The sequence below is a fragment of the Ammodytes marinus genome (assembly GCF_949987685.1).
Source record: "Ammodytes marinus genome assembly, chromosome: 1".
NCBI lineage: Eukaryota > Metazoa > Chordata > Actinopteri > Uranoscopiformes > Ammodytidae > Ammodytes > Ammodytes marinus.
Genome location: NC_137230.1, coordinates 21,566,166 through 21,584,739, shown reverse-complemented (window position 1 = coordinate 21,584,739; position 18,574 = coordinate 21,566,166). Strand labels below are relative to the sequence as shown.

The window sequence follows — 18,574 nt, the reverse complement described above, 5'->3', positions numbered from 1 at the left end:
TGGAGAGTTTGGGTAGGGTGCTTTCAAAGAAGCGGGCCATGTTGTTAAAGACAACTGGACCAATTCATTTAGTAAATGTTGTTGTGTTGTCTTTTTACTTTGTAACAGGTTCACTTTTAACGTAAACCAATCTGCAAGATGTTTAATTCAGGTCCCTTGTCAGACCATGGGCCCCATTATGTTATAGTAGGGCACCAGCTGACATCACAAGCTAACAGAGAAATGAAATGGTATTACATTTCAAAGAGAGGTTGTCCATTACATCGGAACACTGATCGAATGTCAATCCATTCAATCAGTGATTCATTTTCTGCGCCCACTTTTCAGAATTATATTCCAGCATACACCTATTTGCAGAAAAGAAATGCTCGACAGTGTGATCCTTTGCCATAGGGCTGATGGTGACCGACAGGCAGTGAGGAAGGGAGACTTTGACCACAATAGGGCAGAATTGAATTGAGAAATGCTGATCACTCAGTTCTGAAATAAATGCATTGCAATAGTGTGAATGTACACCCTACATGGTTTTCAAAATAAATATTCAAGGTTTCAAAACCGGAAAACAAAATAATACACTGGGAGAACAGTGCCAGATTGAAACTTTGAAAATGTGTTGGTGAAAATTTTAAAGAAGGAAAAATAAAATACAAAATAATTTTTGCAGAGATTTGAATTTTCTTTCAGACTATGAACAATGTTGCAAACCCTTTTTTACAAGATGTCAAGTTTTCAAACAAACAGTTTCAAGCCTTTGACACTTTTTCTTTTAGGTTTCAATTGAGGCAGGATTCTGATCTCATAGATTCCCACTGTTTCCTGTGAAGCTATCATTCCTGGCTCATATTTACTGAACAAATGTGAGATTGACATACATCATTTCTTAAAAATTCATTTGAAAGAGCAAAAAGTTAAGAAAAGCAAGGAGGCGAAAGGAAGTGTAAGCGATAAGTTGCTTTATTTGTTTTTTGTTGATATGTTAATTGAACGGAACAAAGTAATTAAGTAGGCTAATACATTATCCAAAGTTTAGAGGCCGCAACACCAAATGCACAGTATGTTTTAAGTCTTCGCACCTGATATGTGACAACTAATATTTAAACGTCCCAGTGCAGAGAGGTCAACAGTGTAGCAATGTCCTCATGTTGATTCCCGGGTTTGCATTTGGACTTGTGATACAATATATCCTGGTGCTACCAGACCATTGTACTTCATTTCATTTGTACAGAAGGTCTGGAACTGCTCTATTTGGCAAACGTTCACTCACTTGGAGGTGGGTGTCTGTTGAAGTTTAAAACTATTGGATCTGCCCAGTGCCACTCTGGATCAGCCAACCAATAGCATAATGTTTGGTCGTGACGTTTGTCATGAGCCGGCTTCTGAGGGTGCGTTCCAGTTGTACAACTCGGACATTTCCGACTTCACTACATATTGTAGTCTATGGATCTACCGGTACCTAGCAACGGTAACTAGCTAGAGCCTAACGTTTAGTTATTTGGATGAGAAAGGTTCTAAGCGTCCATACTTTCCCGAGCAGATGCACTGGAAAACAGACAGGTCGGAACTACCAAGTCGGACATTTCCGAGTTCCGAGTATAAAGGAACGCAGCATTCAACTGAAACTGGAGCGCAACTTCGACGTCATCGTTCTCAGCCACTCGCTCTGTTCGCTGATTGGACATCCAAAACTCTGGACGAGCAGGATCCCACTAATACACCCCAGTCCTAGACTGAATACTGAAGGGAAAATTGAATTTTGGCGGAAGTAGGTAAGCGGACGGAGCCAGGCTAGATACAATTGAACTTTGAAACTCATCCTCTGTCACTCTGACTGCCCAGAAGTCAGACCGCCATTCTGCTGTCAACTTGAAAGCCGTCCATCATGAATGATTCTGGAAAAGAAAGAAGTCCCTCTCTCCTCTCTTTGTGCGCTGATGGTAAGGTCAGGCTGAAGCAATGAGCCGTGGAAAAACACGCTGCCGCTCTGCTTTACTTCACAGACACAAACACGAAAGCAGACAATTATACAGTCAAATATTCGCATGTGCACAGTTTTGACAATCACAAAAAGACTCCGGGCCTGTAGCTGCTTGATCAGCATGACAGGCTTTGTGGTTGTAAGTGAGTATAGGAGTGATGGGAGGATGACAGGCAAGGCTCTTGAGCCCCAGGGAGAGCCTGAGTATATACTGCACATGCAAACACACATCAGTGAATCCAGAACCCCAGCAGCAGGTCTGAGTGCGTGCGTAACCGTTGCTTGTAGTGGCAGGTTGTTGTTTACATGGAGCTCATGTTTATTCTGAAGCTGCTTACACCTCACTGGCCCAGCCTCGGGCTTCGTTCCTGTGAAACTCCTGCTGACTCGCTCTCTGTTTTCTCTTTGCCCTTTTTCTCTGTTGACCTTTTTACCTCTTTCTCTCTCCATCACTCTCTTTTTTTCTTTCCGTACCTCACTACTTTCACTTAATTATGTTTGTCTCACTGTCTGTGATGTTCCACAGCATGTTTCCCAAATGAAAATGAGGACAAGTTACGTTTTTTCAGCATATACCCAAAATGGACCAAACGCTGCTACATTCCACTCAGTTTACTCAGTTACTGTACTTAAGTAGAACTTTAAGCTATACCATTTAGTGCTAAATTATACTTTTAGACCACTATGTCTCTGAGGGAGATATTGTACGTTTCACTCCACTACAGTAATCTGACCACCATAGTTTATTTTCATAGATTTGACATAGAAAACATATGATCATTTTAGTACATTTGATGCACATATAATGGATTAACTACCAATCGGTATATAATATTCTACAACAACAATGTACTGTTTACATATTAATACGCCAAGGTATATTAATATGATAATAAAAAGCGACACTTTTTTGATACTTAAAGTACATGTTGTTGCTAAAACTTCTACCTTTACTGATTTTTTCATAACATTGTGTTATGACTTATTTTGGTTAGATATTATCTATGATCTAGTCCACCGCCACTGCCTGTCTTTGCAGTTCAACACAGCAAAAGATTTAAAACTTTTTTGGGAAAAAAAAAAATGATAGAAATCAATAGTGAATTATCATGTTCTGGCTCTCATAACTCGGCCCCACTCGACAATGGAGAGAGACAAGGTCATGAGAGAATAAATAGCAGGCAGACTAGCTAATGATCTATCATTCTGGACAAGCGGCTGCACCCGAGAGCGGGCTGGCTGACAAGATCATTAATAAAAGCTGCTGGGAGAGTGATCGATCGGCTTGATGGATGATCAGAGCCACAAATACTATAAAACACCTGGATGTCAAGCGTCGTCTCTTTGAAGGGAGGGAGGGATGGAGTGGAGAGAACCTTAAAAAGAATGTAGACCCTGACAGGGAGTCATCAGAGGGGATCAAACTGTGGTATTCCACCACTGTACTCTGCTGGAAAATGAATTCAGTGGGATTCTTTTACGCATGTATCTGTTCGCGGCTGTGTAGCATTTTTCTCTGTGTTGGATGCAGTAGTCGGTGTGTATTGCAGTCCACAGAAGCTCAGCGTGAGAGCATCAGTGTAATTTGAGGTAGATCAGGGAGTCAGCAGGTGTTGTGTGCTGTACAGCAGTCCACCGTGGTTGTAATGGGAGGTATTTATTATTGACGTGCGCCCCTCATACCATTACTGAAGCTCTGTGGTGGTAATCTGTGTGACTATACTACGTACAGTATCTCTACTCCCTTCTCTCTTCTCTACTCTTTCTCCTCTCTCTATCTGAAGTATATGCCAGTGTGTTACAGTGTTTCTTTTGTCATCTACACATACACACACCTTACTCAGCAATTCATCTCGATTCCTAATCTTTTCAGCACGAAGGCAGAATGAGTTCAGAGGGAGTGTAGGCTCCTTGCATGGCTGTGTGTATCAATATCTGTACATTGATCTGGATTTGCCTCTCCTTCATTCGCACAGATATAGATTGGTTTTCCCAGCAGGTATCTGTGCCCAGAATCTGACGGATGGGCGGAGTGTGTATGGGAGGCGGTATTGACCCAGGGTGTCCCACATGCCACTAGTGTGTGTGTTAGATAGCTGAGCAAAAAAGCACTGTGTGTAGAGGATAGGGGCAGGGGGGTGACCAGGTTATACATCTGAGCCACCAGGGAATTCGGAATTCCTTCAGTGGCAAAAGAAGAGTTGTTTGATGTTGCAATGATAGTTTGCATAATCAATGGAGCCATTGAGTACTGTTAGATGTATCGATGTATTGTTTAGTCCATACATTTTAGAAACGAGCCCATCACATTTTCCTAAGAGTCCACGCTGACTTCCTCACATTGTTCAACCAACTGTCCAACATCGACGGATAGTAAATGTACAATGACATAACACATAAAGGCAGAACAAAACTCACATTTGAGAAGCTGTCATACAAATAAGGTTTGAAACATTTGCTTGATAAATAATTGTTTTACAATAAATGGTTTATCAGAATTTCCGTCAATTATTTGTTGTTGATCAACTAATCAATTACTCGTTAGTTTACGCACTAAAGGAGTGTAATGGCATGCGGGCATATGCAATATTTCTACAGTTCAACACCAGGAAATTGTTGGAAACAATTAGTTTATGGAATATAAAGTATTGAAAGACTTATCAAGTTTTGAGGTGTACATTTAAAGGTGCTGTAAGCGGAATGGTTATTTCAGCTAACTTCCTGTCAGTTGCTGCAGTTAGCAGTCCCCTCGCTCGTCCCTACGTCACCACATTAATGCACTGCTGTCTTCAAGCAGCAAGTTATCTAGCATCATCTCAGATCCATAAGTGTGATAAAACATGATAAAAACCATCAAAACAGACATTGGGAAGGATTTTCACCTGCTCTGCCGTTGTAGGCGCATACACATTCACCCATCTGTTGCTCTGGCGTGCACCGGCAGTGAGACCATGGCGTGTACAGTATATACTATATATGAGTGAGACGAGTGTCGGTTTGTAGCGTTCTCTCTTCTGATTGGATAAACATTTCGGTATACTACAATAAGTTTATTTGCCGATTACATGCAAAGCAGCTGACTGAGAGATCGGCTTTATGAAACGCGCACATTATGTAAGTGATCACTGTATGAATAAAGTGCGATTTTACACTTATATTAACATAAATAAACCGCTTACTTCACCTTTAAAGCTCCCATATTATACACTTTTCGGTTCTATTATACACCATATTATATGGTCTTAGTGGTCCCTAATACGTTTTTCTTCAATTGTTTGCTGAAAAAAACTTTCAGATAATTTATTGTACTATGCTGATGTTCAGCTAATCTCACAATGGCCTATTTTTTAAAAAGAGCTGCAGCTCCCCTCGTAAATATACAATCTTTGAGCTCCACCCGCCCCCTGTCCGGAAGCGAAGCCAGATAGGCCTCGCCCTCTGTCTGTTTGTAAACAATGATGACGTATAGCCTGTTAGCACAGTTAGGTTTAGCCTACCCATAAGAAGAATCAAGTCTAGTGCTAGTAATGCACTTTGAACAGTTTGACATGACCTAGCCTTGTCTACATGAAAGACTATGTTCATACAGATGCACTGACAGCCACACGCTAATGGAAACGGTATGTTCACAATAAAAATGCTGCAAAAGATGGTGGCTACTGCGAAGCTAGCTCGGGAGCTAGCTGCTAACAATACCACTAAAATCAGTGAAAAAATTATCTTTTAAAGTCAGACTTCTTCAGTATACCTTCCAATCCTTTGTCCTATTAAAAACGAGGTATTTCCAGACTAGTGTGGGGAATAGAAATATGTTTTTATGAGCAAAAGCTGAATGCTTGTCCCAAAGCTAATACACTAGTCAGGCAAAAATACCAATAAAAACATTTATTTCAGTTTCACTATTTGAAAAAAAGCACAAGTAGCTTCCTATCCGTTGTGTTATTAAAAACGAGGCTGCTGTGGTTAAGATAAATTAGTGGATTATGCAACATTCATCATGTTTTGCCGTACTACAGGCATCTTGTCGCTTAGCAACAAGCAAACAACATGGGGGTAAAGGAATATTTTTCGAGAGGATCTCGGGGCCGTGGACCAATAAGAAATAGGGGGTGGACTGCACACTGCAGTTTTTGACGTCAGAAACCGGGAGAATTCTGACTGGAGTATATTGGGTGGAGAGGTGGAGGGTTTCAGAAAAGGGGAGAGTGAGAAAAAGAGAGAGAGCTTTCTTTTTTTATACTTTGGCAGTCTGTAGGCACACCATAGACCCATAATTATGTACAAAAACATCGGAAAAGTGCATTTGCACAATATGGGAGCTTTAAGGGAAAGAAAAAAAACAATGCATTTATAATAATAATATCAATAAGATAAACTCTTCTCACTATTGTGTTTGATGTTAATACTTGAAAAAGACATTAACCTAATGGATATACTCTCTATTAGATTAATAGGAATAGGTGTTATCTGAGTTAATGTTGTGTGTGTGTGGTGAAAGAGATGTTTTATGTGTGATGCATTTTGTCTGTATGTGTCTGCGCCGTTGCCATCAGTGTAGTGTCTGACCATAAATCAGAGGCCCTCAGGCCGTGGGATTGCCCAGCGCGTGGCTCCATGTGTAATTACAAAGCTGACATTTAAACAGCAGCAGCCATATTTCACTCTCACCAGCGCTGGATACAGAGTGGTCTACGGATGGAGTAAAAGTTACAACAAAAACGAAAAAAGACAGGAAAAAATCAATAAGAGATAGAATGCATTCTAATGCCTTGTTAATGGACCCGCATATTAATTATTCAACAGTGGCCATTTTGTCTGCTCATTAAAGTGGCAGCTGAGAGGGAAAATGTGCAGCATTATTCTGCCCTGTTCTGCTCTGGCAGTGTTATTACCACACTCTCCGTTTGTGCTGCATAACACTGATCTGGATCTGTTGGTTCTGTGTGTGTGTGTGTGTGTGTGAGAGACACATGTCCATAGCTTATCTGTATCATGGTGACTGGTATACGCTGCAAGCAGAGCTGTTATCTCTATCCGCCATAACTGATTTTGTTTTTTAAAAGTCAAATGCACCATGTAATGTTATCTGTAATGTAGTGGATCAAATATGTTCACCTCAATCATGTCTTCATCATCTTGAATACTGAAGTAGAGGTGGATGAGGCAGGCTGAGGAATAGTGAGAATATGAAATTAAAATTAAATCAATTACATCACTTCTTTACCAGATTACGCCAGCTCTGGATTTTTGAAATTACATATACACTATATACTATATTTTCTGTGAAATGCAAGTTAATCAGATCAGAATATACTGCAAAAAAACTTGAAGTTAATAACTAGGTGAGTAGATCATCTAGACCATCTAGATAATCAATCTAGACCTTAACCATAAAACCATTAAATAAGTCAGCTTTGTTTTCCAAATACTATGGTTTAAAAAAACAATTATGTAATATTAAATGTCACCATGTGAGTTAATCAATAAAATTACCTATTACCAAAAGCTGCTCTGCAAACAAGACAAACTGTCTCTGGCTTTCACACTTTATAAACTTTATAATGGAAATTTGATCTTTTAAAAAACGATGTTATTTTATTTTTGTATTATGTGAATTATTATGATATTGAAACAGGCTTCAATCCTGGTAGGCTCAGCAGTGTTTAGGATGACTCTGAAGGGCAGCTATAGTCTTGGCAGGGTTGGACCAGTAGTTAGGAAATGCATCTGAGGTGAGAGCTGTGAGACAGATAGGAGGAAAAATTAAAATTCCTCTTTGGCCTGCTGTCAACCTGCGTCTGCTGACTGCTCAGAGGAGCTGCTGCGTGACGGGATTCCTAATGACACTGCAGCAGCCATTGCCACAAATTGCTTTGACTTGATTTATTTCTCCTTTTACAACCACCCCCCCCCCCACCCCCCACGCCCCCCTCACCAACCACACCGTCAACCCACCCTTCCACTGCTGCTGTTCCATTATTTTCTCCCCAACGTCGCCATTCAAGCGTTCAGCTCCTCTCTTTCTCTCTCTGTCTCTCTCGCCCTCTGTCTTCATAGAAAACACACACTGTGTGAGCACATGGGATAGCATCTCCTCGTCTGCACCATGCCAGTGGCAGGGAACATCTGTCTCTAGGTCCCCCTGCCACACAGTGTTAGAGTCAGGGTAGGTCGCTCACTCCACTGGCCAGTCTGGAAAGGCCTGTAGGCAGAGCAGAGCAGAGCAAGACCGGCTTGGATATGAGGGTGTCCAAGCGGAAACTTGTCCCGAGGTCCATCCGGCTTTGGCTTGCCTCATGCCATTTGTATCTGTTTTTTTTGTGTGTGTGTGTGTGTGTGTGTGTGTGTGTGTGTGTGTGTGTGTGTGTGTGTGTGTGTGTGTGTGTGTGTGTGTGTGTGTGTGTGTGTGTGTGTGTGTGATGATTTTGCGAGCATGCAGACAGTGATTTTGTAGGTCAGAGGGCACCAAGGCAACAATAACAACTAAAGGCATGCTTCTGTTTGTCCCCTTTGCTATGTGTGTCTTTTTGCCGAGCGTTTCTGATACTTGTGTCTTTCTGTTTGACTTTGTGGAAATGTGTTCCTCTTCTTTCTTGCAGCAGTGAATAACCAGCACAGTCAGCGGTGCATCGTTGGGCTCAGCCACTGTTTGGCCAGTTTTAATCTCCTTACATTTAGACTGTTTAAATAGTCTCAGTTCAGTTAAGTTCCTATTTACCTAGCCAAAGTGGAATGCTATCGGAGGCAGCAGGCAGTAGTCTGCCAGTCACGCAGCAGATAGCTCCTTCATGCAGCGACAGCCCAGATAAGAGGTGGAACAGGGGGGAAAGTACTGTTTAATCAAACAGTGGAGGGAAATAGGGGATGAGCACAGGGGAGCCTGGACTGGGTTGCACCAGCTATTCATAAATCACTAAGTTTGTGTTTAAAGTCCTTCTTAGGTTCTTAGTAACTACTATTTAGCTTCAAACTAGTGATTTGATAAATTGGTGTGCACCTTTTAAAACTTACGTCTGTCTGTGTTATGTCTACCATACCTGCCAATACTTTATGTGGGTATGGCTATGGTTTGTTACACATACTGTATATGGATAAATATGTGTTTCTGATTTACTAGTATTTTATGGGTTGCACTATTGCATTGTGGTTGCTGCAATATGTTTTCTATTTTTTTTTGCAAAGTAGAGTATGTTGTGTGTTGCTATTGGACCTGAAGCTGTTGATAGAATGTCTTTACTGGCATGACACATTACATTAAAAATAAATCACTCATGCATGTATTCAGCATCCAGGCAGTTTAGGAAACTATTTGATCTTAACTCGCTGTGTCAGAATTAGTTTGTTTGTGGTTCTCTTTCAATTCTCTCCCTTTTTTTCCCTCAATCATTCAATTTTGATATTTGTGACTGTCTCTCCCTTTCCATATCCATCCATCTTTTTCCTCCTTCATGCCCTTTCCAGGAGGTGGGGGTATTTATCATCTTTATACCTGGAGGTTTGAGGGCCATGCGTTGGCCTGATAGATGGGCCAGCCACTGAGGTGCAACCACCTCGGGAGACACAAACCAGACAGCTATTTAGTAACTGAACAAGACACATTGCTTTTTCTTTTATTGTTTTCAAACAGCAAGGATGTGTGTGTATGTGGGTGGGGAGAAGGAGAGGGAGAGGGAGAGGGAGGTTTCATAGGAGGAGGAGGAGGAGGAGGAAGGAAAGAGAAAGGAGAAAACAACAGATGCTCCTTGGCTGTCCAGAAAAATGCAGCAACTGTGCACAAGATGGGCCATTATCTATCTTCAGTGTATCACTATGTTGTTGACAAATCAATGGCTCTGACAGTGATGACTCCGTGTTACAGCAAACACAAAGCACTCAGACAGTCTCCCTGCCTGCTATGGAGACTGCAGCAAGGGAGCACTCGGGGCAAGGGTACTCGTAGCCAGGAGGTTTCTGTGTGTGTGTGTGTGTGTGTGTGTGTGTGTGTGTGAGTGTCTGTGTGTGTATGTGTGTGTATGTTTGTGCATGATGTGTGTAAAAACTAAATATTCGCACAGGATTTTGCTCATGAAAACTTGATGCTATTGATCACACTTTATGAATCATACATCCTATTGCTGAGGCTTAATATTAACATTAATAAGAAAACCCCTCTAGTTCTGATCCACTTATATTGTTTTATAGAAGCGCTGAGGGCAGCAATCAGCTCTCCACTTCTTTAACACAAATCACTCTTTGCACGTGCAGTCTGTAGAGGCTTTAATAATGTGAGACTTTGACCTGCCCCTGTTTAAAGCTGCTCTGCATTGATATCCTAAAGACTCGAAAATCTTAAGACAGGGTTTCAGCTCAGCTCAAAAAGGAACAACAACCGCAGCCTGTAGCTGAATGTATGTGCTACGGAACAGTAATCCATTCATGAAGACACACTGTGCCATACATGGGATTTACGGTGTAGCCTACATGCGACATGCAAGCTGAGACAGGGAGGCGGTGCGCTCCGGTGGGCACATATAGAGATATCATCTTTGTGTGGATACTGGGAGTCTGAGATGGGGGGGGGGGTGAAATGAGTTGGCCAATACTTGCATCGTGAGTCTCGAGAAAGGAGATGGGGAAGGGGGGGTGGGTCATCTGAGTTTGATTGACAGGTAGTCGCAAAGCCCCCTGTGGCAGGTGCCAGGGGCAGGTCACTGGGGCGAGAGCAGTGTTACCCATATAGATATAAACGCTTGACTGCTGTCTTTGGCATATGGGCCTGTCGTTGCTTTGTAGTACACATGGTTTCTCATCTGGAGTAAAAAAAGAAGAAAAGAAGAAAGAATCCCACAGAGAGGAGAATTGAAGTTGTATAATTTTTTTTTGTATAGTGTTATTTTTGCCCGACAGTTTGACATTGATGAACAGAGAAACTATAAATGGGCCAGTGTTTCATCTGTTTAAAAAAAAGCTCCAGAAAGAAAAACTCAAAGCTTTGGAATTGTCCCAGTTACATAAAATAACACAGCAACTAATTGCATGCAGAGTATAAAAGCAAGACTGTACCTAAAACTATTTTTGATTAATGCATAATAACAGTGTAAAAGCAAGGTTCTCCCCAAAATTATAAAAACTAAACAAAAAGCAGGTGAATGATTTTCTATTTATTTATTTTCTTGTCCTTGGAGTGCCACACAACATAAAAGATAAACTAATTTATTGATCTATTTATACAAAAAAAACACAAGGTCTTTTAACAACACAGAATCCTCAAAAAAAGATTGAACTTGTTTTCTCAATATTTCCTATCCAAGCAAAAGCATATGGTGGCTAATCTCGTTTGAAAATATAGAATATATAAAAGAAGAATTCATACCCATATAACTGTTAATTACATTGCTGTTGTTTTTTTCACATCTTTGTTTTGATTAGGAAAAACAGGCAAGGCATTTATCCTGCAGCAGAACACAGGATTTATTTATTTTCTGGATGGTCAAAGGAGTCTTTGAGAAGTTCTGACCGACCTTCAAAATAGAAATAACTATGGATTAACACCCTCCTGTTTTCTTTTTGTTTGTTCTTTCAAAGATCAAAAATGTGATTCTTAGATCTGTAGCTGGAAAATAACGGCAACACATCACAGGAGGTACAAACTGACGCCAAGCAACATCTATGAATGAACATGGACCCGGCTACTGGAAAGACACTACAATCCACAAACACCAATAAACCATTTTCCCCTGTGGGGAAATGCCCCTCACCACCTTCAGCTCCAGCACTGGGAGGTCAGAGCTCAGGGTCATCTGCAGAACAGCATCACTGCTGCTGAGTACAAAGAGCCCTGGGCTCAACAACACACAGCACCCTGCCCAAATTAAAGAGGATACAACATCTATTGTGATGTTCAGTGAACGGAAAAGAGGGAGGGAGACAAAATCGTGCCTCAAGTAAAATCCCAGCGAGTGCAATTCTCAACTCAACTGAAGGGCTTGTCTGAGAGAGGACAGGCAGAGCTGGAGGGGTTAAAAGGGACCAACGCCAGCAGGCACACAGGCAAGAAGACAAGTGTCGACTACGACAGGAAAAAGACGGAGGCTGCCCATGTGCCTATGTCTGCTACACCCGACCCCACTAACCCTCTCACCCACACCCCCAACTACAGACAAGCATATGTGGGCTGACAACATGACATTGCCAGTGAAGAGAGGGAGGTAGAGATAGAGAGAAAGAGAGAGAGAGGAAGGGAGGAATAGCCTTGGTAAACCTGACGTTCCCCGACTCTGACAGCTGATGGAGGCAGATTAGGCTCACGTATGCACACAACTGTCAACCACCTCCCACACGCGCACCCATCCCCACCCACCCCTCACCTCCATTATACCCCCCATACAATCCAAAATTGATAGCCAAGGTCTAACAATCGAAACAAGAAGCAGGTAAAAAAAATAAAAATAAATGTCGAGACCCGACTGCTGAGAGAGGGTTCATGAAAGCGCTCCGCATATTACTGTTTTTAACAGAAATGCCATTTTCTGAGTGTGTTTGTGTTCTTTTGTATATTTCTGAGTAACAGAAAGCTGAAATTTTACTCTGTGACAGATAAGCGGTACAGAGAGGGAAAAAAAGTGTGTGTGTGTGTGTGTGTGTGTGTGTGTGTGTGTGTGTGTGTGTGTGTGTGTGTGTGTGTGTGTGTGTGTGTGTGTGTGTGTGTGTGTGTGTGTGTGTGTGTGTGTGTGTGTGTGTGTGTGTGTGTGTGTGTGTGTGTGTGTGTGTGTGTGTGTGTGTGTGTGTGTGTGTGTGTGTGTGTGTGTGTGTGTGTGTGTGTGTGTTTGCTTGTGTGTGTGTGTTTGCTTGTGTGTGTGTGTGTGTGTGTGTGTGTGTGTACCGAGGCAGACATCCACCCTGGGACAGTATGTCATCGATTGAGCTGCAGGAAGAGGCCTATTATCTCCAGCCATGGTTCAAGCGGGGGAGTCAAGTGTGTCATATGTGTTGGCTCTAATTGGCAACCCACCCTGGCGGAGGCTGACTGGGGCTGAAGACAGAGCTGCAGTAACCCATCCACCTCCTGCCTCACACTCACCTCCCTTCACTGCTGCTGCCTTTGCAAATGTTGCATTGTGCTGCTAAAGGCTTTTTGTAGTCACTGCTGTTGTTTTTTTCAAAGGTATTGCAGATTTGTGTATGCATTGAATGCAAATACATATTCAGAGTCACACAGAGTTCATTGTGGTGCTGTATTGTTTTATGTGCATGGTGGTGCTTACTGGTGCAATGTTTCAAGGCTTTTGTGTCTGTTGTCTGGTTGTGTCTGTTTTTTGTATCAGCAGATTCCAATTTACACTCTGTCAGTCTGTCAGTTTCCGTGTGTTTTGTTTTTGCTTAATGTTTTGCTCTACATCCTCAGGGTCTTTATTTGTTCTGTTCTTAAAACGGATCTCTTGTTAGACCAACCCTCAGGTCTCTCAATTTCCATCTCTCCTCTCCGCTACAGCTAAATTCTCAGATGGTCTCACACTGCCCTCTGCAGGTTAACAAAGTCACAACATGTTCTACATCCTACCATCAACACAAAAGAAGACATGTTTTCTTCCTATTCATCCATTTGTTTGATTGTTTTTTTTCACCTAGATCATCATAATTTACCGTCATTCATTAAATATAAAGAAAGAAAGATGAGATTTGAATGACACGTGTATACTAAAAAGTAAAGATTATGCAAATATAACTAAACCTTTTTTGTCTTTTGATATTTATTTCTAAATGTTTCATACTCATTGTTTTATTACTGTTTTAAATGTATGCCAGTTTTTTTTTTGCAAAACTGCTTCTTTTGGCAAATGTCTTGGCGGCCGCTCAGTGACTCGTACTGTTGATTGCAGTTTCCCTCCTTCATTAAACATGTTGCAGAAAGTGTATTGGTGCTTTGCATTGCACTTCAAAGGATGTTAAAGCCATGGCCTAATAAGCTGCTTACTTAAAGGTTCAGTAAGCGGAATGGTCAGTTTAGCTAACTTTCTGTCTGTGACTGCAGGTAGCAGTCCCTCTTTCGTCCCACGTCACAACATAAATGCACTGCGGTCTTCCAGAAGCGAGTTATCTAGCATCATATCCAATCCGTAAGTGTGATAAAACATGATAAAAACTATCAAAACAGACATTGGGAAGGATTTTTACCTGCTCCGCCATTGTAGCCACATACACATTCACCAATCTGTGCTCTGCATGTGCACTGTCAGTGAGACGGGTGCTGGTTTTTAGCGTTCTCTCTTCTGATTGGTTATCAGTAGTGGGATCCCCGAAAAGTTTATTTGCCGATTACATGCAGAGCGGGTGACTGAGAGATCGGCTTTATGAAACGTGCACACTATATAAGTGATCACTGTATGAATAAAGAGCGATACAACACTTACATTAACATAAATAAATCGCTTACTTCACCTTTAAAGGCTGTAATATTTTGTTAACATTGGAAGTGACTTCCTGTCAATGAGGCAAGCAGGCAACAATAACCCTAATAATAACTCAAACCTTTTAAATTAATAAATAAGTCAAGTTGCATTAGCCCTGTTGCCGGACACACTGATCATGCAATAATGAATTATCAGTTGAATTACTTGTTTGCAGACAAAGGTTAAGAGACACAAAGTGAGGCAGAACAGGGCTGTATATTAAAGTGTCTATACAATAAATACATATTAGTATTTATATGAAGATGCATTTTTCAACAAAATCGGTGACTAATATTGATGTGATTCTTGGAATTGTGAAAGTCTTATCAACCCTTGAATAGGGGATTTGTCTCTTTGTTCTGTCTGTTTTTCAACATGAACAAAAAAGTAAGAATATGTTTAGATTTGACATTCCTTACCTATTCAAGTGAATATTGATGAACATGTGACACTTTGACCAGAAACTATGCATACATCACCAACAGTAGACTTCCAGGTGAGTCTCCGCTGTTCTTGTCATTGGCTTCAGTGATATAGTATGAGAAACAAGTAAAGGTTTTCACTGCCGTCCTCCAATATTCATCATAAATAATGGTGAGCCAGACAGTTAGCGGGTTGCATTCCTTATTTCCTGATCAGTAGGGCTTCAAGCCACCTCAGTCTTCAGAACAGTATTATGCAGCAACTCCACTGCAGCCCTAAATAACACAGCAAGTCTTCTTAGCTATTACCGTCTCAGTGGGACCCTGAGCAAACAAGCCTTTGAAAGTCGTGATCTAATTTTGCCAGCTTTGATTATTTTCTGTAGATTAGAGTTGACAATGTGGAGCAGCGTACAAATGCTGCATGGATGCGGCATTTGTGCACTTTCCTTTCATGTCAGTAATTGCATATTTCTGTAGTTCATGTTTGTAATATCTATAGAAATGCAATTATATTATCCGAACCTTGAGGCCCACACAAGTGTCATTAAGCTGCACAAATATTTTATTATCAACAAAGGAAACCCATAAGAGAATAATCACCTGGCTGTGCACAAGTCTGCCACATGAACTTTATAACATGATAATGTGCAGTGGTAGAAGACAGTTTGGTTTAAACTAATAATAGAAATACTGTTGTCAAAGAATAGAGTACAACGTAGAAGTTCCACAGTAAAAAAGAAGCACAAAAGTAACAGCAGATTATACATATTGAAAGTAAAAGTAGTAATTAATTACATAACAAATAAAGGATCGAAGGGAATTCATGCATTTCATTGATCGTCCATTAGAATAATTATTAAATATGGTTTCAATTTTGATTACACTCCTATTCTTTTAATAGCAGCAATCCTCAACCTCTCCACTTCTATAATGTGAGCTGTTTTCCTGCCAACAGTGGGCAGCAAAGCGCTGTCTTTGAATCTGCAGAGAGGGCTCGGGATGCCGTTCCAAGATGCAAGATTCCAGAAGTTTATTTGTCATTTGCACAGCAATTAGAGCAGCAGTCATTGGCAATGCAAATCTTAGGCCTCTCAATGATGCATTATAATAGAAGAAAAACACAAGTGAAGAGAGCAACACCTAAGACACAGATAAACATGACAGTAGTGTAAGGACGCATTGCAGATAAAAGTGTAGAGATAAGGTGCACCATATAAATATAAAGTACATTTAGAATGCAAAATGGAAATAACAGTACAAATAATAACTAGTGAAAAAGGATACTGTACATGTAATAGAATAATGTTAAATGTAATAAGAATATCCATATGCAATACAGATGAAAATTATTTAGGAATAACATCATAAATATGTTCAGCATGAACACTTGACATAACAGACATTTTTTTAGCAGATGTTAGCTGTTGTAAAGTGGCATAGTGATGAGCTTAGTAGCTCAGGAGTTCAACAGTCTTATGGCTCATGTCCTTGAGTCTGGTGGTGGGAGACCGAATGCTGCAGTAGCGTCTGTAAGATGGCAGCAGCTGGAACAGTTTGTTGCCGGGGTGATGGGGGTCTAATCTAATCCGATTGGCGAGGAGGTTCTCCATGGATGGCAGCTCCAACCTGTTGATGTGCTTGGCAGTTTTCACCACCCTCTGTAAAGTCTTACGGTTGAGGGCGGAGCAACTGCCTTACCAGGCGCTGATGCAGCCAGTCAGGATACACACAGTCAGCAGTCAGTGCTGTCTTAAGCTACTGGTTCAACTTTTAAACCTCAGAAACAACTTTGGACCCGGTCTCATTCATAAGAAACAGAATTGAACACCCCTTTTCCTTCGCAGAAAACATTTCTCTGAACTATCTAATGGGCAAGCTATACTCGATTCACTGTATTTCAGATGAACATGTCCATATAGCCATAACATTCTTCCAGCACCAAAGTCTCAATGTGCTATGGCAGGGGTCCCCAAACTTTTTTCACTGAGGGCCACATACAGAAAAATCTACGAAGGGCCGGGCCACTTTGCAAAAATAACACATTTATCAGGACATGTAGCTGCTCTGATTTAGTTTAGTTTCATAGTGTCTTCGTAAATTGTAATCCTTCTTCACGGCAACACTTTCCTTGCACATTAAACAGACACATTCCCCCTCTTGTTTATATGGCAATGATACACCCAGTATTTTCTGCCTTTGCGTCCAATGTCCAGCAGGGTGAAAATAGTATCCAGCCGAGGTCCCGACCCTCCTAGGGGGGTCCGGGGGTATGCCCCCCCGGGAGATTTTTTAAAGTTTTTAAAGCGAAATGCATGAATTTGGTGCACTTTGAGAGGGAAATTAAGAGGCTAAATCTGAAGAATTTTGTATGAAAAAAAAATGGAGACACTGTGTCAGATGAATTAGAAGCTATTGGAGAAGGACGCATAGATTTTCCATAATAATATTAATTTAAAATAAAATATTATGCAGGGTCCTCTGGGATGGGCTTGTTGCTCATTTTCTTTTATGGGACATATTTGTCTGTAATATAATGAGTGCATTTAAATTATTTAAAAGCGCCATATTACATTATATTTTTTAAATGTGCCACGGGCCAATCAATCAGTGTTTGACACCCCTGCACTAGTGGGTTAACTAAGAAATGCAAAAAAAAAAAAAAAAAAAAAAATATATAAAAAAAAAAAAAAAAAAAAAAAAATTACATTATCTTTTTAAAATCGGCCGCGGGCCAATAAAAAGCGGGCCGCGGGCCGCATTTGGCCCGCGGGCCGTAGTTTGGGGACCCCTGTGCTATGGTATGAGTGCCTGTTGTGAAAGAAGTGTGTGGGGGTGGTGGTGAAGGAAAAGAAACATCAGGGCGTTCCTGCCAACTGCTTCGGCCTAAAAATGACGGAGACAGGTGCTGTAAAATCACCCCTTTATACCAGAACCCTCTCTCTCTCACACACACACACTCACGTTGACACATGTAAGCCTGCTGGCACCCACAGCCTTCCAAGTCACTCCAATAATTCCCTGCTTTACTTTCTAGCATGTGAGTTTCTCGACTGTTGTAACAACAATGTCTCTGTGTAACTGTATAAACATAACTATAGTATTGAGTTTCATTTGTGTAGTTGATATCCTTGCGTCCAACTGAGTCTTGACTTTTGGTGTTTGGTAAATGAGTGTGTCTGTCCTGCAGGCTCTGTGGTGAGAGAGAGAAGTGGTGCCGAGGTTGTTTACTCTCTAAAAATCTGTATCGACCTTTGACCTGTGAACAGACTTGCTGATTGCGGGTGTTGAAAAGTAGCGGGATCTGGACTCTTTACACCAGGGGTGTCAAACTCATTTTGGTTCGAGGGCCACATACAGCCTCTCTGATCTCAGGTGGGCCGGACTAGTAAAATAATGGCAAAATAACTCCAAATCCCTAACTTTGTTTTTCAGTAATATGCTTTATCACTCAGCCTACATTTGTAACCTACATTATCACGGATCACAAGGGATCTCTGTAGCCCCCAGGAGATGTCTTAGTAAAGGTTGCTGCCGGCCATGGGAATAGGAGGTGCGGCGCGCAGCGCCGCAGCAAAAATTTTGGGGGTAATTTGCTCAAACATGCCAATGTGCACTAATGAAATAAACAACTGTTTATTTGAATACACAAATACAACAGGCACTGACCTTACAGTTGTCCAATTTTGTTTACTAAATGTACAGGGACACATTTTGTGCAAACATGCAGACTGTACAAAATACAATTA

At 41.2% G+C, this 18,574-nt stretch overlaps 1 protein-coding gene across 1 annotated transcript in view; it reads left to right on the top strand.

The window, feature by feature from the left end:
• Window positions 1-11,701: 11,701 nt before the first annotated feature.
• The window catches only part of cdh15 (cadherin 15, type 1, M-cadherin (myotubule)), a gene marked incomplete at both ends in the record, with an annotated part of 28,184 nt that continues 21,311 nt past the window's right edge, over window positions 11,702-18,574 (top strand). Inside the window, 2 exons of the mRNA XM_080028551.1 lie at window positions 11,702-11,848; window positions 11,938-12,123. Coding sequence (XP_079884677.1) covers window positions 11,702-11,848; window positions 11,938-12,123 — 333 coding nt within the window. The remainder of the gene's footprint in view (window positions 11,849-11,937; window positions 12,124-18,574) is intronic.